The 26,423-nt window shown below is 36.6% G+C and overlaps 1 protein-coding gene across 2 annotated transcripts; it reads left to right on the top strand.

The window, feature by feature from the left end:
* The first annotated feature begins 65 nt into the window (after positions 1-65).
* On the top strand, positions 66-25,769 carry TMEM59 (transmembrane protein 59). Of its 2 annotated transcripts, none has more exons than XM_012776328.3 (8): positions 66-397; positions 5,978-6,083; positions 7,546-7,640; positions 10,486-10,638; positions 12,195-12,276; positions 13,139-13,220; positions 18,092-18,200; positions 25,125-25,769. In XM_012776328.3, the coding sequence occupies exons 1-8, from the start codon at positions 209-211 to the stop codon at positions 25,278-25,280; spliced, it is 972 nt and encodes a 323-aa protein (XP_012631782.1). In that variant the 5' UTR covers positions 66-208; the 3' UTR covers positions 25,281-25,769. The 2 variants fall into 2 exon arrangements, with proteins under 2 accessions (XP_012631782.1, XP_012631781.1); XM_012776327.3 differs by having other exon boundaries at positions 13,136-13,220.
* The last annotated feature ends 654 nt before the right edge of the window (positions 25,770-26,423 follow it).

Below are 26,423 nucleotides of genomic sequence, written 5' to 3'. Positions count from 1 at the left end.
ACCTACTCTCGCCAGTCTAGGAGAAGTTCGTAGTCACAGAGGTGGGGCAGGAGGCGGCAGTTTCAGGCGGGTCAGGGCGGAGCTGAAGCTACAGCGGAGGCGGAAGCGGCGGCCTGTGGGGCAGGGAAGGGGGCTGGCCCCAGAAGGAGGAGGAAACCCTGTAAAGAAAACAGCAACAAGCTGAGCCGCTGTGACAGAGGGAAACAAAATGGCGGCGCCGAAGGGGAGCCTCTGGGTCAGGGCCCAGCTGGGGCTCCCGCCGCTGCTGCTGCTGGCCATGGCCCTGGCCGGAGGTGCGGGGACCGTTTCGGCTGAAGCGTTTGACTCCGTCTTGGGTGATACGGCGTCTTGCCACCGGGCCTGTCAGTTGACCTACCCCTTGCACACCTACCCCAAGGTAGGCCCATCCGACCCGGGGTACGACCCTTCCCTGACAGTCCACCTCGCCGCTCCCCACACCTATGTCGGCTCTGGGAACCTGGCAGTTGATTCTGCTGTTCAGCCGCCGTCTCCCACCTTTGTAGTTCCTGTTTTCCTTCCTAATCCTGCCTGCACCCTGTTCCTTCTTTAATTACCGGAAGTTTGTACTGCGCTACCTGTGATAGGCTGGGGACACAAAGATGAAAAAGACGTGATCCCTTTCCTCTGGTAGCCTACTACGCAGCAGGGGAGTAGAGCGCTCTGTGGGGAGGAGGATACCGAGGTTAATGCAGGGTCCTCACCTTCGAGGGACGTAAAGGGGGATGGGAAGGAAGACATAGATAGGCGAGTCCACAGAAGGTTAATTCATAACCCATGTTTACTGAGCGCCTCTCTGTGCCGGGAGCGCAGTCTGTTCGGGGAGTCAGACAAGTAGACAATTCCACTATAGTACGAGAGTGTTAAGGAGTCAGCTCAAGGAATTTTAAGACGCTTAGGAAGGTCTTTCTGCCTGTGTTCGGTTACTGTGTGCAAGACGCTGCCAGTAGGGACTGAGATGTCTTAGAGAAGAAGCAGTTGGGTTTCTGTCTTCAAAAAACAACTATTCACTGCAGAAGACAGGGATAGTGAAGGTAGTGAAGAAATGAGACTGTGCTCAAGAGGGAGTTCACAGCTTAGGGAGAAGAGTGACTCTGCCCTCACTTCCTGCCCTCCCCACCTCAGCTGCTGTCTTTCTTTTAATTCAGTACCCCTTCTCAAGTTGTGTTTTCAGTTTAAAAACTCTGTTTACTTAACATTTTAAATTGCTTGGTGACTCCTCCCACACCTTCCCCATATATAATTTGAGTGTATGCCCTCCCCCACCTTGGTGTGTAAGAGGTTTTGTTGATGCTGCTGTTTTTCTTCTTGTTTTTCCTTCATCTACTGTATGCAATTTGTTTAACCGTTGTGGCTAGCCTTCTGCTCACTTAAACTACAAAGTGGCTATGAACACAGTTCCAGTGAAGTTTTTAGTATGTTCCATATTAGCAAGTGCTTTAAGGCCTTCGAAATGAAAATTCTAAATGCTACCACTTTCCATATTTTGTTTGCTGCTGGGTTTAACATTATGTCAGGATTATAAATTTTCAAAAAATGTGTGGGAGAGGGGTTTATTTTAAAATTTTCAAAGTCAGATTAATATATCAATCGAGAGAGAAATGAGAAATTCTGACTTCTAGACTTAAATCAGTGCAAAAACTTCTCATCATTAAGAGGATTGATTGTCTGAGAAAACTCACTAATATTGAATTAGCTTGGAATTATGCAGAGACTTATTTTGTATCATTCTAGTGTTTGTTTCCTTTTTTGAGATTCCTAGCAAATTTGTAGTATGAACCAGAATGCTGGGAGAATAATTAAATAATTTGAAAGGCTATACATTCCTGGAAACTTTAGCTATTTTTATAATATCCACTGTTTTTTAACAATTGATGTGATATCTATAAATAATCTTATTTATCTAAAGCGGTTCTCACCAGCAACTATAAATCATATGGCTCCCTAGATGCCCTGGACTTAAAATTTATTGACTGTCTACTATCTGTTAACCAGTGTGATGGAGGATTTATTCTACCAGTATCCCTAATTCTCAAAACAACCCTGCAAAGTAGGTTTTACAATTGATTGAGGAAACTGAAGCTTTGAAAGGTTAATTGACTTGCTATGGTCACGTGGCCAAGAAGTAGTGGAATAGGAATTTAGTCCTAAAACTGGCTACACTCTGCTGCTTCTTATTAATAAAATTACATTAAACATATTTAATTATTTCACTGATTTCTATTGGCTCTCCAAATTATTGTGCTTCAAGAAAAAGCAGTGTGTTGTAAGAAATTAGATGAATTTACAAGCTCATATAGCTTCTCTTGGTCTGATATTTGTAACTGGCAGAAATCTCATTTTAATGACTCTTTTTCAGACCTAATTTGTTGCAAGAAAGTAGAATGCCTCTTTGTAAGTTATTTTAAAATTATTTTTGTATTCTTTATTTGTCTCAGGAGTATAATCAAATCATTGCATGATTTACCTAGTAAGTTCAAATACAAGAGACATACTTCACGTTAATAACAAAGCTAAGTAGAGCCAGCCTGGTCGTTTTTTAATGGAGTGTTGGCTCTGGAATCATACAAACCTGGGTTCCATTCCCAGGTCCAGTATTATTATGTGTGTGTTCTTGCTGATCACTTCACTTCTCATAACTTCATTTTATCACTTGTAAAAAATGCCTCACGGGCCGGGCGCTGTGGCTCACGCCTGTAATCCTAGCTCTTGGGAGGCCGAGGCGGGCGGATTGCTCAAGGTCAGGAGTTCAAAACCAGCCTGAGCAAGAGCGAGACCCCGTCTCTACTATAAATAGAAAGAAATTAATTGGCCAACTGATATATATATAAAAAATTAGCCGGGCATGGTGGCGCATGCCTGTAGTCCCAGCTACTCGGGAGGCTGAGGCAGAAGGATCACTCGAGCCCAGGAGTTTGAGGTTGCTGTGAGCTAGGCTGACGCCACGGCACTCTAGCCTGGACAACAAAGTGAGACTCTGTCTCAAAAAAAAAAAAAAATGCCTCACGCCTTGCAGAGCTAGTGTGAGGATTCAAGATAAATTTGTGGCCGGGCGCGGTGGCTCACGCCTGTAATCCTAGCACTCTGTGAGGCCAAGGCGGGCGGATTGCTCGAGGTCAGGAGTTCGAAACCAGCCTGAGCAAGAGCAAGACCCCGTCTCTACTATAAATAGAAAGAAATTAATTGGCCAACTAATATATATATATATATAAATTAGCCGGGCATGGTGGCACATGCCTGTAGTCCCAGCTACTCGGGAGGCTGAGGCAGAAGGATTACTTGAGCCCAGGAGTTTGAGGTTGCTGTGAGCTAGGCTGACGCCACGGCACTCACTATAGCCTGGGCAACAAGCGAGACTCTGTCTCAAAAAAAAAAAAAAAAAAAAGATAAATTTGTGATACTCTTAGCACAGTGCCTGACACACAGTGACAGATAGTTATTTCTTCCATTATATGTTATAAAACCAGTTTGGTGTGTACAGTATTAATAGTGCTGAATAATGAGAGAATAGTTAGCTTGACTTAACTCAGGATAAAAAGAATATATATAAAAGCTATGGATAGTATCATTGAGGGACCTTCTAATTATGAACTTAGCTGGTATTCAGTGTGGTGAGGAACAACATTTATTTCCTTGTGCCTTAAATCAGAGGAGATAAATTTTGTATAAGCTTCCAGTCACTTGGGATACATAGGGCATGAAGTATTGGAATAATATTACATAGAACATGAAATACTTAGAATAAGGATATGATTCTTAATAGCTACCAATTGTGTGCTTACTTTGTGCCAGGTATTGCATAATATGTTAAGTGTTAGCACAGTGGCACATTGTGGATTCTTATTAAATTCTTATTAATATTATATCTATTACATAGTATAACATATAATGCTATTGTATATGTAAACATATAATCCTCCTGATAGTCAAGAATTGACATCAGACCTGTGGTGGCTCATGCCCGTAATCCCAGCACTTTGGGAGGCTGAGGTGGGAGGACTGCTTGAGGCCAGGTCTTCGAGTCCAGACTGGGCAACATAGTGAGACCCTATCTCCATAGGAAAATTAAAAAATTAGCTGAGCATGGTATGTGCCTGTAATCCTAGCAACCCAGGAGGCTGAGGCAAGAGGCTCACGTGAGCCCAGGAGTTTGAGGTTGTAGTGAGCTATGATAATGTCACTGTCCTCTAACCTGGCCAACAGAGTGAGACCCTGTCTCAGAAAGGAAAAAAAAAAGAAAAGAAAGAAAAAGAATTAATACAGTATTGTCCTCATTTTACAAATAAGGAATCAGAGAGATTAAGTAACTTGCCTAAGGTTATACAGAATAAGAAGTGAGACTGAGCTTCAAACCAGGGATGACTGATTGCTGAACTGAGGCTCTTCACCATGCCTTATGATTGTCTCAAATTGGTACCGGATGACTTATTAAGTTTGTTTAACAAAAGAAAGCATACCAGAAAATGAAATGACATGTGGTATAGCTCATGCTATTGAGGTCATGCTTTCTGTATGCAATATAAGGTAATATGTGGTGATCCAAAGACATGAAAGAATTCTTTCACTGTTTTACAAAGCTTGCAAAATCTACTCAGGTATGACATTTATCTTAATTGTTAAAATTCTTTAAATTTCACCTTAACAATAAATGCAGCTAGAACTGAGGTCCAAAAATGTGCTATCTTCACAGTTGTGTAATAAAGTTTATTTAATATTAGACTGCAACCATCTCTTAATGGATTGTGTGCTGCTGCATAAATTTTACTAATCCTTCTGCTGGAAAGAAACACAAACCTTTGTATCCCATTGGTTGCTAACTAGTATATGCACCTGCTGTTTCCTTATTAGGTGCCTGCCAGTTTGTACACAGTGGATCACACAGTAAGTTGAGGGAGCTCTCCCATATGCACTAGTTTGTTTCAAATACTGTATGTATTTTGTTAAAAAAAAAAAAAAACCTGTTGAAGACATTTTTATTAGTCTTACTAAGTAGTTAATATTTTCCAGTAATTCTAGATAGAATGTCCATTCTATCTTGAACTCCCACACATATGCAATGATGCCTGTAATTGTTTTCTATTTTAAAAATTGAGGAACCTGAAGCCTTGGGGCCACATGTGGCCTTCTGGATCCTTGAGTCTGGCCACCCTCCAGTGGAGGGATCACACTTGAGGATCTAGAGGGCCACATGTGGCTTTGAGGCAGTAGGTTCCCCAACCCTCAGGTACTGTGTTAAGAATAGCTGTCTTCCAGAATTTTTCCAGAACTCCAAGGGTTTTGAGATAATAGCTATCATCTCCTTTTATGATGAAAAATTGAGATTTAGATAGGTAAAATAACTTGTGCACTCACTCACCTAGAAGTTTTGATCCAGCTCTGACTGACTGCAGTGGCCTTTCCCATATGTCATATCGTTGGCTCTTGTTTATGCTTTCAGTTAAAGTAAGCCAAGTTTAAAAAATTCTTTCATAAAAACATTTTTATAGATGTACACCTCACTTTGTCAAGCTCTTGTGTCACCATTTGCCATGTGAAAATTGTCATGATACTTTTGCTGATAAGCTTGGTAATTTATATAAAGACAGATGTGGCAGAAGTATGCCATTGGTCCTAGAGTACTTGCTTATTCCTTTTACCTCTGTTAAAGTTTCAATTATGTCACTGTTGATTTTATTTTCAATTTTTCCCCCACAAATTTTGACAAATAATATGGAAAGTGGTGGTGTTTTGACCAACTTGGCTTTTTTCTTGGTATCACTTTTAAAATAAGAAACTAAAACCTCCATGTGGCAAAGGTCTTGGGTATTACTGGGCTCCTATAATTTTTTTTCTTTCAATTATAAAACTTATTGGATGGTTTATAATAAACTCTACTAAATGTGCTTTCTTGTTGACTTATTTTTTCCCTGAGAGAAAAATGATATTTTTTGGTAATTTTCCCTGTTCTTGAACTCTGCAGGAAGAGGAGTTGTATGCATGTCAGAGAGGTTGCCGGCTGTTTTCAATTTGTCAGTTTGTGGATGATGGAATTGATTTAAATCGGACCAAATTGGAATGTGAATCTGGTAAGATGCTGTGCTAACATCAGCTGTATGTAACATTGATGTTTTCTTTCAGTTGTATTATACTTTTTAAGTACTTTCCTTAGAAAAATGACAGACATATTGTTTAAACTAGTCATCTAACATATAGTAATTATGAATTTAGAATTTTAGTAGCTGTTGCTAGAAATTTCATGGGCTTTAAATTTCATCTTTTTGTTTAGGCAGTGTTTATTTTGTACTATAGATAGGACACCTTTGCTTAACCAAGCATTCTGCTTAGACAAAAACAATAGTAATTACCCTACTCGTAATTCATTACTACCTTTTCACAGATAGTATAATTTTCCTAAACCTTTCAATCATAGGTTAGTTGATTTAGCTTCAATTTTTTTTTTACTGAATCAGGCCTTTGACTCAGTATTTAATAGTGTATTCTTTGTTGGTCATGCCATTAAAAGAAGTAACCAGAGATTTTGTCATCTGTTAAACCACTTTTACCTTGTACTTCTGAAAGACATGTGTTTAATAAAAGAAACCTGTAATCAGGACACAATTGACATATTTAACTTTATGAAGAACTACAGTGGAATTTTCTCCATTAATTACACTTTATTTGGTGTAGAAAGAGGCACCTTTTCCCTTGTCACTATGCCATGGCTCAGTATTTTTATGGCTCAGTCTTCTGACTGGTCATCTTTATATTGTGCTTAATGCTGTTTAGTTTATTAACACCTCTGAGAAATGTATTACAAACACTTGATTGAGTTGGGAAGAAAAATAAAATTGTTATAGTGGTGAAGTGTTATATCACAAGAAAGACCTAGCTTTAATGAACTAAATGAAGAGAGTATATCTGGTGGAGACTCATTTCAACTTTAGAATCACCTGCTGTAGAACATTTTCTAGTTCAGTTTTCTTAGAATTTAGGGTGTTAGACTGATTGCTTGTCTTATTTTTCCCTTGCCGTATGAATATGCTTGCCTCTCAACCAAGCAGTTCAGTTCTTAACAGTAATACCATACGTGTGCATAAATCACTAAAATACATTATTTCATTCAACCCCATGCAGTAGATGGTGCTACTTCCATTTTAGACATATAGAAATCAGTAGCCAGAGGTTAAATAGCTCAGCTTGGGTCACATATACCTAACAAATAATGGAGCCAAAACTTTCCAGGATGCCAGTCCAGTGCTTTTTCCACTACACAAACCTTACCTGTGAGGATCCCCTTATTTGAATGTCATCAGATAGCTAAAGCCTGTGTGTGTAATCAGTGCGGTTTATACCTGAAACATTTCACTTGTGGGAGGGAGACAATATGGAGTGCTATTAAAATAATTACCAAATCTGGAAATTTGTATTGATGAAATGCTCTTTAATTGTAAGAAATTATAAAATGCCAAATCCCTTTCTGTGCTTCCCCTCTTCTTTCTCTCTCTCTCTTTTTTTCTTTTTGGTAATTTGACTATTTTTCTATTACAGCATGTACAGAAGCATATTCCCAATCCGATGAGCAATACGCTTGCCATCTTGGTTGCCAGAATCAGCTGCCATTTGCTGAATTGAGACAAGAACAAGTACGAAACAATACTGCCTTTCAAAATTGCCTGTTTAATGGCATTGACTTACATTGCTTGAAGTATTTAGCACCCACTTGATCCTATTTTAATGTTATATTTTCAGCAAACAAAATTATATTTGCAAGTAGAAGTCAATTGAATAATTACTTTTGTATGTCTTATGGTTAAAAATTATTTTTATTTTCATCTCATTTTTTTCTTACAGCCAAGTGAAGACATTATGCCCATTTTACATATGAAAAAACTGAGGCACAGAGAAATTGTATTTCAGAGTTCTTTTCCTCCATCCCAACTGAGATTGCCTTAACTCAGATCATTTCTTATCTATATTACTAAAATAACTTCCAAAGTGTTTTTCCACCTTAACCCTTTCTAGTCCATCCTTTACTCTGTGTCCAGACATTTTTTTTTCCTAAATAGAAATCTCCTCATGCCATTCTCCTATCCTATATAATCAGTAGCTCCCAATTACATACAGGTTTAAGATCAAATTGCCTATCACATCTTGCTCCTGATTACCCATCCACTGTCATCTCTTAAAATTCACCACCCCTCATACTCTATCTTCCAAACATACTGAAAAAAGTTTCTTAATTGTATTAATTTTTGCATAAGAAATACAATCACTTGGTATAAAACTCAAAATATAAAGAGAATATACATATAGTGAAAAGTCTCCTACCCCTGTGTCCCTCAGCCATTCAATTTTCATTCATTAATGTTGCCAGGGTTACCAGTACAGAGATATAGTAGGCATATACAAGGATATGCATATATATTTTTTGTGAATATAAGTATATATAAAGAGCTACTCATTTTTTTTTTCACTACATAATATTCCAAATGGATGTATTTTATTTAGGCAATCTCTTATCTGTGAACATGTAGGTTGTTTCTAATCTTTTTCTTTTATAAATGATGTATATTTTGCACATTTGTGGGTATACCTACAGAAAAAAGTCGTAGGAATAGAATTGCTGAGTTAAGAGGTATATGCATTTTAAAATTTTATTTCATTTTGTCTTAGAAATGGGGTCTTGCTACATTGCCCAGGCTGTCCTTGAACTCCTGGGCTCAAGCAGTCCTCCCACCTCAGCCTCCTGAGTAGCCAGGACTACAGGCATGCACTTCTGTGCCTGGCAATATATGCATTTTTAATTTTGAGAAATAGAGTAAAATTGCCCTCCATGGAATTTGTACCGATTGTTTAAATTGAGGTATAATTCACATACTATAAAATTCACTTTTCTAAAGTATACAGTTAAGTGCTTTTTAGTACATTCACAAAGTTGTGCGACCATCATTACCATCTAATTCCAGAATGTTTTCATTACCCCAGAAAGAAATGCCATACCCATTAGTAATGACTCTCTTTTCCTCCTCTCATAACCTCCAGCAATGTAAACATATTTTTAAATGGTTATGAGGCATTAAACATTTCAAATGTGTAAGTCCCTTTTCTTTTAATTTGTATACATACTGAACAGTTCTTAATTTTTATAATATGACATGCTATTTCAGTGCTTCTTTCAATGTTTTTTCTACTCCCCATCTGCCTAGTGAAACCTGATACCAGCAAGTGTCATTTCATTTGTGAAACCTTCTTAACCCCTGTCACCCCAGATTGGATTAGGTATCTTTCCTTATATATACATATGTGTGTATGTATAAAATCACCCTGTGTCACCTTGTGTTTAACCTCTGTCCTATAGAGATTACACAGACTAAACACAGGTATACACTGATAAATAAAATACACATGGTAGGCTGGGTGCAGTGGCTCATGCCTGTAATTCTAGCACTCTGGGAGGCCAAAGCAGGGTGGAGGGATCCCTTGAGATCAGGAGTTTGAGACTAGCCTGAGAAAGAGCTAGACCCCTGTCTCTACTAAAAATAGAAAAAATTAGCCAGGTGTAGTGGTATGCTCTAGCAGTCCCAACTACTCAGGGTGCTCAGGCAGGAGGATCACTTGAGCCCAGAAGTTTGAGGTTGCAGTGAGCTAGGCTAACACTATGGTACTCTAGCCCAGGTGATAGTGTAAGACTCTGTCTCAAAAAAATTAAAAAAACCCACACTCATGGTCCCTGATCTCTTTAAATTTATAATCTTAGTAAATGCTTACTCAGTGAATTAATGCTGAGTACATATCTTCTGATTTAAAAAACTCTCTCTGATACCCTGTGGTACCTTTATAGCAGAACCAAAAAGCTATCCCTAGATTTTAGCAAATGGCATGCCCAGTGCTAAAGAGGGGCCCAGTGCTGCTGAATGAGTCAAGAAGTCAAAATTGGAGGGGAGATGATGCCAATTAATGTTAAAATCTTATCATTAGCTTACTAAATATATTCAGCCTGTAAATTTCCCCCACACCCTGCCCTGTTATCACATCTATTTATGCAGATATTCTTTTGATTGATTTTTTTTACCTTCCTCTTTTCCATTGATGTTCATTATAGCATGATTTATTCTGCACGGAAAACACTAAAGATGAAAATGGTATGATTTGTCCCTTCCCATTCTACCTCTTGAGACATTGCTAGTCCTTATTTAATCACATCTTAAGAGTCTCCACATTTTTGGACCTAATTCAAACAAAAGCCTGTTATTCTGATAGAAATGACAGGGCTTATAAGTATATTTGGTGGCAAATTAGCTTAGGATTTTAGATTTTACTGTAGTTAATTTGCATGGCTTACTAAGAGTTCATTCTAATGCTAATGATTATGGTAGATTTATTTAATTGTTTATACCTTGTCCCAGTAAAGATTTGAGGAATCTTGATTACGTTCTTGTGAATATACCTATGTAAAAAATAATATATTTCTCATGATTTTTTTTTAAGCTTATGTCTCTGATGCCAAAAATGCACTTACTGTTCCCTCTAACTCTGGTGAGGTCATTCTGGAGTGACATGATGGACTCTGCACAAAGCTTCATCACCTCTTCCTGGACTTTTTATCTTCAAGCTGATGATGGAAAAATAGTTATATTCCAGGTGACAACTGTGCTTCATAGATTCATCTAAATACCAACTACAGTAAATGTGTATGTCTTAAGTGAGTTTCTTGGCATAGACCCATGTATTCGGTCACTTACAAATATTTATCATCAAATAATAATTACTTATTTGACCTACATGAAAACACTGGGTATCAGAATACAGTTTGGTTACCCTCCCCTCTGCTCATTAGAAGGCTTATCTAACCAGAACTCTGAGTCTTCTAAATTTTATTGTGGTGAAATTGATAAAATGAAATCTCTAGATATAAGAGATAATAATTAATATACTTTGAACATAAATAGTGGCATATATATGATCACATAAGACATTAGAGAAAAGTGATATGACATAATTTTTAGTTGTTCATAGTAATTTTCCTCATAACTCTTGTAAAGAGAACTTGTAAGAAGAAGAGAACTTGTAAGAAGTATTTTGCCTAGAGAGGAAACTTTTCTCCTGTGTCATCATTTACCATAGGATGTGATAATAACTGCTATTTCTTGGAGGTTCTGTTATATTAGATATTATCTCAAATCTTCAAATAAATTTATGAGGTATTATCCCTATTTTATTGATGAGGAATCTGAGAGGATTATGTTTAAGGTCATGCTGCCAGTAAGTAACAGAATTAGGCTTCAAACTCAGGGTACTTGAGCACCAGGGCCCATATACTACCCTACTGTGCTGTCATCCTTTTAATTCACTAATTGAATTCCTCAAATTTACCAGTTAACAAATTATGCTGTGGCACTGTCTTCCTCTCAGGTAATAATTAAAGTAAATCTTTTAATTAGGGCTAATTGAGTGGCTTACTGTATGGCTACTATGTGATTTTTATCACTATCCTGAGCCTTGGGTCCTGTCTACTTAATTAGGTAATAAGTAAAAGCAGGAATTTTCTCTCTTTAAACTCAGGAACAAGGTCTATGTCCTAAAACAATTTACATCAAAGCTCAAGTTAAGTGGAGCCTCATTCATATCTGATTAGATGTGAAATTAGTTCTGTTTTTCTCTAACGTCTGTGTGAACTTGAGTGTAACTGGAATGGAAAAACCCCAATTCCAGAGGATCAGAACTGTATTAAAGTATGGAATGTTTGTCTATAATTTACGAATTGCTCATACTTAGGACGAATGGAATGTTTCAGATGAGAAAAAATAGAGATAATATATGTTTAGCCAAAAGTTTGGGCCATCTGCTAAATTATTCCTGATCAACTAGAATTAGAACTCATTTTTGCAGGGTATGCTGTTTAATATAGCATGTCATAATTTGTCCCTCTCTCCCTTTTTTAAAAAAAATGTTGTCAGGAAGTTAAACTGACTAAATAGTTGATGGTGCAAGAAATCTGTTTCTTTGCAAGGCACTGGATCTGATGTTTAGGAAGTGCAATTAAAATATATTGTGGTTAATGTGTTTTATTTTTTATACGGTACTTCTGTTACTTTTTCTCAATTTAAATGTTTATAGAGATGATGTGTTATAGAACTTGTTACTGAAAAAAGCTTTAAGAAGTACAAATGACTTAATTGCTTTCATTATCATTTTAGTCTAAGCCAGAAATTCAGTATGCACCACATTTGGAGCAGGAGCCTACAGATTTGAGAGAATCATCTCTAAGTAAAATGTCCTGTAAGTTTTATTTTATTTTAAGTAGTTTGGATAAAAACATTAGCAGTCAAATCTGGTTGTAGTAGAATTGGTTGTGTGTTTGTTTTTATGCTAATGGAAGGTGAACAGATCATTTCTAAAATAGTGGTTCTCAAACTTTAACATGCATTAGTATTTGGAGAGCTTGTTAAAACACAGACTACTGGACTCCACCTCTAGAGTTTCTAATTTACTAGATCTAGGAGGGGATCTGAGAATTTCCATTTCTGATAAATTCCAAATTTTGCTGATGCAGCTAGTCTGGGTACCACTCTTTGAGAATATTTAGTTTGCTTCAAAGGATGTTTTGAATATGAATTAATCAAATATTCTGGTATTTCCCAATAAATTATTCCACTACCCCGAAAGTATGAGTCCCTCTTCTATTTTTATTTCCATGCCAAAAGTGAATTTTAACTATAGGAACATAAAACATTAAGCTTAAGCAGAGTTTACCTTTTAACACTTACTAGCTCATACTTTATTAATAGGTACTGATTTAATTAGCCTTCTAATTATTTTAGTAGATGGAAGTTGATGGATAATGATAGCACATAATATAAGAACATTTTTAACTTTAATTAGAATAAACCAAATTCAAGCCCACATATAATTAAACAGAAGGCATCAATATCAATAAGAATTTAAAAGTAAAGCAAGAATCTCATAATGTAGTAGAATATTTAATATTTGGTTTTGATGTGCCAGAGGAACTGGCACACATTATAAAATGTATCAGATTATACAAACAATTGGATATCTGTAGAATTTATCTAGAGTAGTCATGTGAGACTAGCTTTTGAGATATAGGATGTCATAAATTTGTACCTTATTATTTCAGCAGATTTGCAAATGAGAAGTTCACAAGCACACAGGAACTATCTTGAAGATGGAGAAAGTGATGGCTTTTTAAGATGCTTGTCTCTGTACGTATTCCTTTTTATTATGTATGTAGGAGATAAAATCTGATTTGTATTAGATACATTACTTTTTATTATTTTAAAATTATATTAGCAGTTCAGAAGTAAAAAAATCTTTTTACCTTTTCCCTCCCAAATGTGTACTTTTAGATATTTTTATTTGTTTAAAAGGTAATATGCCTATTACTTTAGTAAAACCCAAGCAAGTAATTTTTTCACAGTACAAGAGCATTCTTCTTGTTAGGATTCCTTGATTTATGGTAAGAAGTGTGCTTCTGCAGACATTTAAGTTAAGCTTTAATTTAAAGTATGTCTGAATGGGTTGGGGGTCAGATTTTTATTTGTTTTTATCAGCATGGCCAGATATGAGGCTAGAGGAGCTATAAAGGACTATAGATTAAGAAGGGCTTTTTTTTTTTTTTTTTGAGACAGAGTCTCCCTTTGTTGTCCAGGCTAGAGTGAGTGCCATGGCGTCAGCCTAGCTCACAGCAACCTCAAACTCCTGGGCTCGAGCGATCCTTCTGCCTCAGCCTCCCGAGTAGCTGGGACTACAGGCATGCGCCACCATGCCCGGCTAATTTTTTATATATATATCAATTGGCCAATTAATTTCTTTCTATTTATAGTAGAGACGGGGTCTCGCTCTTGCTCAGGCTGGTTTTGAACTCCTGACCTTGAGCAATCCGCCCGCCTCGGCCTCCCAAGAGCTAGGATTACAGGCGTGAGCCACAGCGCCCGGCCTAAGAAGGGCTTTGTATTCTATACTATACTAAGGAATGTCAACTTTGTGCCAAGAATTCTTAAGGGTAAGAGGGAAACATGGGCAGGCCACAGTAATGGCTACCTTATGCCCTCCTAGGAAGGAATATCAAGCCTTCTAAGGGTGAGAGGAGGGTTTTATCAAAGTATACATGCCTCTACTCCTCCATGGAGTTTTGCTATGATCCTTTTCTCACACTTTCATACCACTCCCCCTGCCAAAAAAAGGAAAAAGACAAATACAGTGAGCCATGTTACTTATTGATTATTATCTACTCGGTGTCTGATACCAGGACAAACATTTCAGTACAGTGGTAAACAAGTGCTTACTTTGCAATGTGTGCACTCTAGTGGGCTGTTCTATCTCAAGTGTAATATTGCAGTAGTCCAAACTGCATGCTTCCTGGAATTTCCTATGATAGAAATAGTTTCTTGAGAAGTTTTAACAGATATCAGTAGAGTCATATGCAACTTAAAAATTAATATCTTTTACTAAACAAAACATTTCAAGATTGTGAAAAGATAAGAATTTACATTTTTTCTTTCATTTCTAAACCTGCTTTTTGCTTGTGTAAAAAAAGAGCAGTTTTTCTCTCTCCAGTATTTAGGATATTTGTTGTAGTTTGATATTCAATGAAATCTAAGTAATCATCTAATCTTAAATTAGAATCCTCAAATATTATACTAACCTAGCATCTTCTTGGTAACATATTGCCCTTTAACATTTTGTCATTATATATTATAATTACTTATTATTTTTTTGGAGACAGGGTTTCACTATGTTACCCAGGCTAGAGTACAGTGGTACAGTCATAACATACTGCAACCTTGAACTCCTGGGCTCAAGTGATCCTCCTCCCTCAGCCTCTCAATTTGCTGGGACTACAGTCTCATGCCACCATGCCTGGCTAATTTTTTTCACTTTTTTATAGAGATGGGGTCTCACTATGTGCCCAGGCTGGTCTCAAACTCCTAGCCTTAAGCAATCCTCTCTCCTTGGTCTCCCAAAGTGCTGAGATTATGGGCATCAGCTACTGCACCCAGCCTTATGTTGTCCTTTAGATCTAGCACTTTAAAAGTAGTTTTGTGAATGTTTAACTTAAGAAACAACTAACTTTATAATTTGAAATTTATTCCTTAGAAGTTTCTGTGCACAAACATATAGTATTATAATATCCTACATCTGAATAAAAAGTATTATCTTTTTAAATGCTTGTTCCCCTCATTTGACTCTTAGAACAATGCCCTGTGATAAGTAGGGGGATCAGAGAGGTAAATCAACTATTGTGTAGTCACTATGTTAAAATTTAAACCTCGTTTTTCTAATTCTTCATCTTCTCATCCAGTTCTACAATAGCTATCTACTTCTTAAAAGTGTTATGATTTTCCATGACTACATGTAAGATCACCCAGCCAGTTAGTGGAATCTGGTCTTTTGACTGTTATTGCAGTGCTGCTGTTTTTTTTTTTTTAGAGACAGGATCTCACTCTGTCACCCATGCTGGAGTGCAGTAGCACTACCATAGCTCACTATAACCTTGAACTCCTGGGCTTAAGCAATCTGCCCACCTCAGCCTCCCAAGTAGCTAGACTACAGGTGCACCACCATACCCCACTACTTTTTAAATTTTTTTTTAGAGGCAAGGTCTTGCTGCCCAGGTGTTGCCCAGGCTAGTCTCAAACTCCTGGCCTTAAGAGATCTTCCTGTCTCAGCCTCCCAAAGCAGTGCTGCTTTTTATTGTATTGATACTCCATAGCTGTAATGGAGGCATCCTCATTTCCAGAATGGAAATTGAGGTCACACTCATTTTTTCATTTGTCATTTCTTTTTCTAGGGTCTATTTTGTGCCAGATATTGTGCTAGGGACTTGAGACCTAGAAAAGATGTTCAGTATCTGCCTCTAAGGAATTCCTAGGTCTAGACAGACATGGAAATAATGAACATCACAATAATGATTGCTATACACACACACACAGATCTCATATACAGAGTACAAGGAGTATCTAAACCTACTAGTCTACTGTAGATTTCAAGGGGAAAGAAGATAGAAATAAGTCTTAAATGATGAGTAGAAATTTTTGCTAGTTGTAGCAGATTTGTTAAAAATATTTTTTAGATATACTGGCTTTCTGCTGAATGTATAAAGTACATTACTATGTATGGAGTGTCAAGAGAATCAGAAATTTGAACAAACCAGGTGGACAGGAACCAGGTAGGAGTGGAAAAGTAATTAAATGTAAGGTGTCAGGATAGATTAGAGGACCAGGTTAGAGAGCTTTGGTAAATCAGGCAAGAAATTATGAAGCCTGAATTAGGGCAGTGGACAGGGAGATCAGGAAATAATAGAGATAGTTGAAAATCTGTAGGATGTAGTAATATTTGTTGTGGTGGTTGAAGAAGATGGACTCTAAGATGAGTCCTCATTTTCTAGCTTAACTAGTTACTACTGGAATCCAGATATCAAACATATCCTCATTTTATGGAAGTAAATTCCTTAGTACCCAGTTTTAGGACTGGAATATATAGAGAAAAGTGGGTATTTTTTCATTAAAAATATTTTTTACTCTATTATCTTTCTAAATTGGAATACTTAAAGCATCATATAGAAGTTTCCTGCTTTAAGATGCAATGCATTCTCCAAAATCCACCCCTATTGCTGGGAGACAGTGACTGTGCTTACCATTTCCTTACCATGTTCAAGTGTTGGCAAACTATCAAATGCATGGGTTATAGTGGTAAGTATCAATCTCTTATTAAGCACTATTGGATGAGCGGAGATGTGAAAATTAGAAATAACCTGGGTTACATAGCCTGGATTACATAGTTTTTCAATTTTTTGTATATATATTTTTAATTGGTCAATTAATTTCTTTCTATTTATAGTAGAGATGGGGTCTCGCTCTTGCTCAGGCTGGTTTCAAACTCCTGATCTCAAGCAATCCTCCTGCCTTGGCCTCCCAGAGTGCTAGGATTACAGGCCTGAGCCACCGCGCCCAGCCTAGACTTTTAAGTATTAAAAACAGTTTGAACCATGCGCGGTAGCTCACACCAGTAATCCTAGCACTCTGGGAGGCCGAGGTGGGTGGATTGCTCGAGGTCAGGAGTTCGAAACCAGCCTGAGCAAGGGCAAGGCCCCGTCTCTACTATAAATAGAAAGAAATTAATTGGCCAGGCATGGTGGTGCATGCCTGTAGTCCCAGCTACTGGGGGGGGGGGGTGCTGAGGCAGGAGGATTGCTTGAGCCCAGGAGTTTGAGGTTGCTGTGAGCTAGGCTGGCCACGGCACTCACTCTAGCCTGGGCAACAAAGTGAGACTCTGTCTCAAAAAAAAAAAAAAAAAAAAAATAGTTTGACTTTTTCCTGTTCTTTGAATCTTAATAGGTCAATTATGAAAAAACTCCCCATTGCTGATTTTCATAACTGGCCTTTTACCTAAGATATTTTAATCATAAGAAAAATATAACTATCTTTTTACTAAGATATACTTTAATAGTTACAGAATGCCTCATACTAGATATGCTCTTTTAAATTGAAGTGTAAGTAAATTGTGGCAAATTAAATATTTGAAATGTTCTAAGGAAGCTGACTTCTGGAGCCTATTGTAAATGGTACAAAACAAATGATCATTTTAAAATTTACCTATTCTATACCTTAACTTTTTAGGATATTGGGTTTTCTTAAAGTGAGTATCATAATACCTTGCAAAATAATATGTGACATTTGTATAGCAGTGTATACAATTTATGGGACACTTTCATTTACCTTATCTCATTTAGTAATTAGAAAATACTCTTGACTGTAATTTGGTTTAATTTTATATATTTAGCAGAAAGTCAGTATGTTTGATTTTATTATTACTACTATTGAAGTGATGTAGCCTGGTTACAGAAACTTTAGAGGTGGAGAAAAGGACATTATACCACCCAAATATATTAGCTATAATTATAGTATTTCCTTCTATAAATATTTTTTAAAGTAGTTTTAAAGGTAGTACACAAAGCTTTAATTGTACTGTTGAGCAAAGTACATAAGGTTGATTGCCTTTAATTATTAAGAATCTTCTGTTTCTTATATTATGAAATTTTAATGTGACTATTGTTGTTATTGTTTTTTTCCAGTAATTCTGGGTGGATTTTAACTATGACTCTTGTCCTCTCGGTGATGGTATTGCTCTGGATTTGTTGTGCAACTGTTGCTACAGCTGTGGAGCAGTATGTGCCCTCTGAGGTAAATTTAATTCTAACTCTTGGACCATTTAAAGTACATGAAGTCTTCGATGTTCCTTGGGAAGTTGTAGTTAAAAAAAAAAAAAGTACATGAAGATGGTCTATATACTATCTTAAATGCCTTATTTGTTTAACTAGAGAAACCAGGCCTCTACCAGTAGAATGAGAGAAGATTTGGTGGTTTTAATATGGTTGAGGTTGGCACACATGAAAATTACAAGTTTGTAGCACAAGAAATGTTCCCGGTTTTCTGCGATGCTAACCAAAAGGGTGACATATGTTGATTGGCTTGAGTAAAGTGTCTCTATTTGGCTCTCTGAGACTGAAATGAACCTGTTGGCATCAGTTTCTTAGGTCGTATAAAGGAGAAGAGACTTGTGAAACTACTTAAAATTTTAATCTAATAGCCACGAATGCTAAGGAGCAATTGCTGCTTTAGAAGCAGCAACACTGGAATGTTTGACTTTGAGTTATTTTGTTCTGGATCTGACCCTGAGAGACATGGAAGACATTGTGACTTCCTTGGAAATTAAAATTTAATGGGCCCAAGAAACATAACTGTTAAGGTAAAAGATTTTTGTTTTGGGGAAAGGCTATAATTTGATGATTCAACTTAGCTTTCAAGAGAAGGAAGTAATTGATATAACTAAATATAGAAGAATAATGTTTGTCAACATCAAATCCAACTAAAATAAGCTTTTTCTCATGTGCCTCCAAAATGACATGGAAAAAGAAAAGAAAGGAGGGAAATTAAAATAGAATCTAATAGTGAATCATTGGCATGTGCCTAGCATGGTGCTTGAACAACTGTCTTATCCTAAGAGACTATGAAGACATGTTTTAATATAAAATTTACATATGAATGATGATTAAGACAATATTATGTTTAATATTTTTTGTTAAGGTGATACAATTGATATAGGCTCTTAGAAACTGGGATAGGATAATGTTGATAACTAACAGTTTCTTTTTGCCCAGGCTAAAGTGCAGTGGCATGATCATAGATCATAGCTCACTGCAGCCTCAATCACCTGGGCTCAAGTGATCCTCTTTCCTCAGCCTCCTGAGTAGCTGGGCATACAGGCATGCACCACCATGCCCAACTAATTTTTTAAATTTTTTGTGGAGACAGGGTCTCACTATGTTGCCCAGGCTGCTCTCAAACTCCTGGCCTCATGCAATCCTCCTGCCTCAGCCTCCCAAAGTGCTGGAATTACAGGTGTGAGCCACTGTGCCTGGCTGAGTTTATGTCTTTAGATTGACAACTCTTGTGTTTTTCCTGTATACCATCTTGCCTATGGCTGATAAGGTATTTAAGCAGCACAAATGATAACTGTATAAATTGTTAAGGAAAGCAGAGACTATATGCTAGGATGATCAGATAAAGTTTTTAGATAATGGAGTTCTTGACCTGAACTTTGAAGAATGTATTATAAGTTATGGATTAGCAGAGAGGAGAGTGGATAATTTTCCCTGGTACAGACAAGAATAAGGTAACTGTTGGGGAAGGACTATAAGGAACTGCCCAGATTAAAAGAATTTACATTAAGAAATTAAATCAAATGGATAAAGTTGGACTGGATTGTGAAGAACATTAAAATGTGAAAGTTATGGAGAATGGGTAAATTTCTATAGTATATCTATTTATGATATGAATGTACTGATAACATCCTCTTGTAATATCACCTACTTTCATTCTCTGAGGTCCATATTTTAATCATTTTGTTGTTCCTGATGTAGCTGACATTACATCTTACAAGGGATTGCCTTTGCCTGTTACTTGCCCTTGCATGGTCTCATACACTCTATATCCTCATGGCAACAAAGCTATAAACCTATGGTAATAAATCTTTGTTGACCACCCCCTCCTCAGCCTGTGACACTTTGTTCCCTTCCTTGTATTTCTGTTTCTTCTCCTTACTCCTAGGATGCCCCTGGTGAAAAAAAGGTACACATAGACATGGGTATGACTCTGGCCATTGTCAGGGAAGACTGGATGGCTGGCTTCAGATGGAATTTACCTTGATAAATTCACCACAGCCTGGATTCTGGTCCCCTAACTTAGTGACTAATGTTGTGCACTTCCTACTGAGCACTCTTCTAAGTGTTTTATGTGAATTAGCTCATTTAATCCTCACAGTAACCATGTGATATGGCTGCCGTTATTATCCCCAGTTTCCAGATGAGAAAACTGTAAGAGTTTATTATTGCCCCAGTGTCACATACCAGTAAGTGGTAGAACAGGATATGAACTCAGTCCAGCTCCAAAGCCCATGCTCTTTAAGTTTCTTTTATTAGCCTGGAATCATAAATAGGGGAGTTGATTATGTGATATCCTGTGTGCCCTCTGATACCAAGAATATAGACACTACTGGGACCACATGGTTCCTGTTTTTGAGCCAGTATCTCAAAAAGGGGAAGTATGCTCAAATTCTCTCTTATCTGAATAGTTCTTTGATGTGCAGTTAGTTCATGGTTTGCCCTCTCTTGTCTTCTTACTTGACTTGTGCAAGTGACCTCCTCTTTTGGTGTTGCTTACACATATCAGTGCCTCTCATTGTGGTTATGGTTATATCTTATAGACCTGGGAGATCTTTCCCTTCCTTTCAGGTGACTCTTGATCTTTCCCTTTCTTTTTTTTTTTTTTTTTTTTAATTCTCACTCTATTTTTTTATTTTTTCCAACAAAGCCTCCAGATACTTTCCCTTTCTTTTAGCTGATGTCTCTGCTGTGATAAATTTTTTTTTGATTATGTAACTTTAACGTTGTGAGAAATTTTCTCCCCTTCCAGGTTCTTTGGGGAACACTTCACTATTCCCATATATGCCCCCCAGACCCTTGTGATCATAACACATAAGCATTAGCAGCATACTTGGAGCCCTCTTATCTGCTGGTATTAATACATTCCCTTCATATGTGTGCCACATGGGCATTACTTTCTTGTTTTTCTCTAGAACCCTTTTCTTTCTGTCCTTAACAATTAAAATTCTGGGGGGAGGGGGCGGGTATATACATACATAATGAGTGAGATGTGCACCATCTGGGGGATGGTCATGCTGGAAACTCAGACTTGTGGGGGGAGGGGGGAAAAGGGCATTTATTGAAACCTTAAAATTTGTACCCCCATAATATGCCGAAATAAAAAAAAATAAAAAATAAAAAAATTGAGTATAGCTCATCTATGAGCAGTGTTATTTATATTTTGTTGTATCATTTACATATATGATCCTGTGTTTATAGGCAATCATAAGCCTGCTAAGAGAATGTGTCTCTATTCGGTACTGACCTAGTAACCTTGGAGCTCACCTGTGAAATATAAAAAGCTTCCGTTTCAATTACTATAAACAAAGTTTAAAATGGTAGTAATAAATGTCAGGAATGTGGTCTTAGAAACTTGTGAGCAGCTTTATTTTTTCTTATAGGGAAAAAGCTCTGAAATAATTTATCTTTAACATGCTTTACACATAGTAGATACTCATTATATCATTTGATTGTAATGGCCAGAAAGAGGGGGCAAGGAATTTCATTTCCTTGGCTGATTTCAAAGCAGTGTAAATTGAGTGACTTAACTTATAAAGATTTTGATCTTCTTTTCCTTTTTCTTTTTTCACATTTATGTTGTCATTTTTGAAAACTCAAGGGATGAAGCTTTCTCTTGTTGAGCTATCTATTTTAGATAATAAAGAATTGTCACTCATGTGGTCTTCATCAGGCAGGCCAAGCTTGACATGAAAACAGGGTTCAGCATGATTAGATACTCTGTTCTAGAGACCAAGCAGCCTCAGAAATTTACTGTAGCAACAGATGGTGATGGTAGATGCTGCGTCAGTGTTATCTGTGGTGTTTTTTTGTTTGTTTTTTGTTTTGTTTTGTTTTTGTCTTTTCTGGAAGAGCAGGACTTTAAGCTATTTGTCAAGACCATAATCATCTAATTTCATATGGTCAGTGAAGAAGGGTTTAAGAAGACTCCTGAAACTATTCAGGTTTTAGTAAATCACATATTTTTATGGATAACCTGTTATGTGCCAGGCTCAGTTCAAGAAATTGGAGATATAATGAAGAATAAGACCAAGAACTTTGCTCTTCAGAAGCTTTAAGTCCCATAGCAAAGTTAGACAATGAGAAAACAATATAAGTGCTACAGCTTCTTAACCCAAATTCTGTCAAGAAACTGAACTTTAGAAAAAGATTTAAGTAACTTATCTACGATCACATAACTAGTTAGTGGCTGAGCCAGACCTAAAGCCTACATACACATTTACTACTAAAATTTATTTTTTAACTCTTAGAAATAATACATACATGTGGTATAAAATTATGTCTTCCTCTTAATTCTTAGATAAACCACAGTAATTTTTTAAAAACTGTACAGATAGTTACCATTTTAAAATTTTACCTTCCGTTTTTTGTTTTATCAACTTTAGACATTATCTAATATCTTCCTACTGAAGGATGTGGAATTTAGTTCCCTTACACTATCTCCCACCTCACCTTCCTCTCTTCCCCTTTTGGTTTTTGTCATATATATTATTATTTTGTCTACTTTTCATGATTGCTTTATAAATATCTGTTGACACCTCATTGCTACTTTTCCTTCCTCCTTTCTTCCCATACTATCTCAATTTTCACTAGTTATTAGGACCCTTGACAATAAAATATAAATGTTAACTCTTCTGAATTTATATTTCCATGCTTTGTAGGTTGATTTGAAAAATTATAATTTATAGTATTATAATTATATAAATATATTCACAGTAGAACCAAATACTGTAATTGGTGATTAGAGTCATGTAAAAGCAAATATAAACCTGAATACTTAAAGATTTTCCAGGAGAACCTTCCAGATACTTCCACTTAATCCTTTTGTTTTGTTATAGCTTTCTTCCCAGTTTCTGGATCATCTCAATTGCTACTATTTCTTGTATTCTATGTGGTTTTCTTTCAGATACTCCTCTTTATTTTTGTGGGACCTACCTCCTTAAGTAATTGTTTTCATAAAGAATTCTTGGATGGTAAACTTTGCAAGTTCACACTTTTGAAAATACCTCTATTGTATCATTGCATTTGATTGATAATTTGAGTATACACCATAGCCACAAAATCACTACACATAGTGATTAAATTAGTTAAATAGTTAAATTAGTTAAACTAAAATAGTTAAATTATCCATATACTCCCATCTACTTTTCTACGCAGATTTTACTTTCGCCCTGTTCTTTTTTAATTATTATTTTAAATTGACAAATATTGTATGTATTTATAGTGTACAACAATGTTTTGCTGTATTATTTATACATTGTGGAATGGCTAAATCAAGCTAATTAACATATTCTTTACCTTATATACCATTTTTTTCTGGTAAAATCATTTAAAATCTATTCTAGTCAGCAATTTTCTAGTATACAACACATTGTTATTAACTCTAGACACCACATTCTATAAAAGATCTCCTGCACTTATTCTTCCTGTCGGACTGAAATTTTGTATCCTTTGACCAATATCTCCTCAGTCTTCCCACACCCTGCTCCCAACCCCCTTCTGTAGCTTCTTCTGTTGATGTTTGAAATCATTGAAACAATTCCTGGTTGCTGTTTCAAGGTCTTTAAAATGTTGTTAGGTAGAGTTGTGCATGTTTTTCTTTCAGTGTCCCAGAGCAAATAGTCACATGTTAATTCTGGGTTTTAAGGAGGCCACACTGTTTTAGATCTATGTCCAATCCATCAACCACTGAATTTGTCTTGAAGATATTCTCTTACTGGAAAAGCATGAAGTACTGGGGCTGTTCAGGATAATCGTTGCCTTGAGACAGTAGTGCAGTAGACCACATGTGAAACATATTCAAGCAAGCAGCCATCATGACAGTCACTTTTAGAACATTTTCATCACCCAGAAAGAAAACCCAGACTCACTAGTAGTCGCTCCCCATGTCCTGCCAAGCAACAGCACCCCACCCCCAGCCATAGACAACCAATATGTGGTCTCTCGTGACTGAGCTTTCAAGATTTCAAGATTCATCCATTTTGTAGCACGTGTCAGTACTGATAAACCCTCGAAGGTCCTCTTTATTCAGTATCTTTTAAAAGAACCTTTCTAACATCAAGTACTTCTGTGTGGTTCTTGCTTTATAATCTAGGCAGTCACCCTGACAGTGATGTCAGCACTCCAATTTCTAACTTACAGATTCAGAGATTTGTTGCTGTATCAGTTGATTAACAACAAAATCTATCCCATTTCTTAGTAAAGACTTTTCACTTTTGCTGCTTTTCACTTTTTCTACTTAGACAGACATACATCTAAGTAAACCTACTCTTAAAAGATTAGATATTACCATTATAATCATGTGAGTTTTATGACATCTGCAGTGATTCTGTTTATGCTGTCATTATTTTGTTTTAGTAACTTCTTGAATATGATAGTAACAATTTGAGAAACTTCTATATGTTTATGAAGATCTTTCTATTAGTGTTGGTGTATTCTTAAAATAGCATATATCATTTTCCATATTTGCTAAGTTAAAACATTTAGTAGCTGAAAAACTTGTAGCATATTATTTTACCACTTGGTAGGAGAGCTAAGATCTTGAAGGACCTGGTCACTTAAGGCATCTGTTGAACATCCAGAATCAGTGTTGTTGGTATAGCCACACTAACTCCAACCTAACTTAAACCTAAGCAATTTTTCTTGCTACTCAGTTGTTACACTTCTAAGGATTTTAAGTTGGGACATGTGGAAAAGCTTTCTTTGGCCATCCATTGGGAGCTAATCACGTATCTGTAATGCTTTGTGGAAAAGCATTCTTCATTCTCGAAGATATTTATACAATATTTTTAGCCAAATATCCATAGATTAAATTGTCATTTAAAGATTTACTGGGAGAGGTTACTAATTATCCAAATTACTAATGTACATTGGTTTTCTTTTGCAGAAGCTGAGTATCTATGGTGACTTGGAATTCGTGAATGAACAAAAGCTAAACAGATATCCAGCTTCTTCTCTAGTGGTTGTTAAATCTAATACTGAAGATCATGAAGAAGCAGGACCTCTACCTACAAAAGTGAATCTTGCTCATTCAGAAATTTAAGCTTTTTTTTTTTTAAAGAAAAATGTAAGACATCTAAATTTTCATTCCTCATAGAGCTCTTTAAAATTATTTCATTGGATATAGGCCTTAAGAAATCACTACAAAATGCAAATAAAGTTACCCAAATCTGTGAAGATTGTTTTTGCTATAACTTTACCTGTATTGTTTTTTCTAGTAATTTAAGAGCTGGATGTTTGGGATTGTATTTTTATTTTACTAATATCTGTAGCTACTTTAATTGTGATTTGCTTTTGTTTTGTTTTTTTACTTTCTTTGCCAAATTCCATAAGCTGATCATTGTTCTTCCTTACCTCCTACCATGAGACTGTCAATTACCTTACTTAATAAGCTGAATACTTAGTAGGATATAATGCTTCTGCTCAGAAATGGTCCACAAACTTGTAATTTGAAATTTAACAGGCAATGTCCTTTAATGACACTACATTTTCAGTTATATTGAAATGAAATTAAAATTTATTTGAATAATTATGTGCTGAAATTTGAGTATCTGATTTTCCAGCTCTTCCATTCCATCCCTACCCAACCCAAAAAAGAATTATGAAATTGGTATATAATGTGATGATCAGGGACCATGTTGAAGCAAAATGATCCTCTCAGCAGTACATTTTATGTTATTTTGCACAGGCTGTAGGTGTTTTTGAATGAGTCCTTTCAAAGAACTTTTTCTCAGCATATGAAGTATAAGGTAAAGATATTTTCATTTTGACAGTAAGAATTACTCTCATGATGCAGAAGTAAGTATAGATTTTACTTGGCAAAAATTAGTGTTCTTACCATTTCTTTGCCTGCAGTAATGTACATTTAAAAATATGAGTGATGGATGTGAGGGCAATCTGGCTGCAACATCTGTCACCCCATTGATCACCAGGGTTGATTCGACTGATCTGGCTGGCTAGGCGGGTGTCCCCTTCCTCCCTCACCGCTCCAAGTGCATCCCTCCCCAAACTGTGCGCTCAGTCGGTCGAAGAGGATGATCTTCTCTACTAGAGGAGGACCGGTCTTCTCGGTCAAGGCTATACGAGTAGCTGCGCTCCCCTGTTAGAACCTCCAAACAAGCTCTCAAAACAGGAGTGATATCAGCTAACATAATACACCAGAATCTTAATAAGATTTAGTATCATT

The sequence above is a fragment of the Microcebus murinus genome, chromosome 2 (genome assembly GCF_040939455.1).
Source record: "Microcebus murinus isolate Inina chromosome 2, M.murinus_Inina_mat1.0, whole genome shotgun sequence".
In the NCBI taxonomy this organism is placed as follows: domain Eukaryota; kingdom Metazoa; phylum Chordata; class Mammalia; order Primates; family Cheirogaleidae; genus Microcebus; species Microcebus murinus.
The sequence above is the reverse complement of the archived record's forward strand: the minus strand, read 5'-3'. Positions and strand labels throughout refer to the sequence as shown.

Bases quoted from the DNA above. Each gene is read 5' to 3' on its own strand.
- TMEM59 (XM_012776327.3), top strand. From the start codon at position 209: ATGGCGGCGCCGAAGGGGAGCCTCTGGGTCAGGGCCCAGCTGGGGCTC. The intron at 6,084-7,545 runs GTAAGATGCTGT...TTTCTATTACAG, and splicing joins CAAATTGGAATGTGAATCTG to CATGTACAGAAGCATATTCC. The intron at 18,201-25,124 runs GTAAATTTAATT...TTTCTTTTGCAG, and splicing joins AGCAGTATGTGCCCTCTGAG to AAGCTGAGTATCTATGGTGA.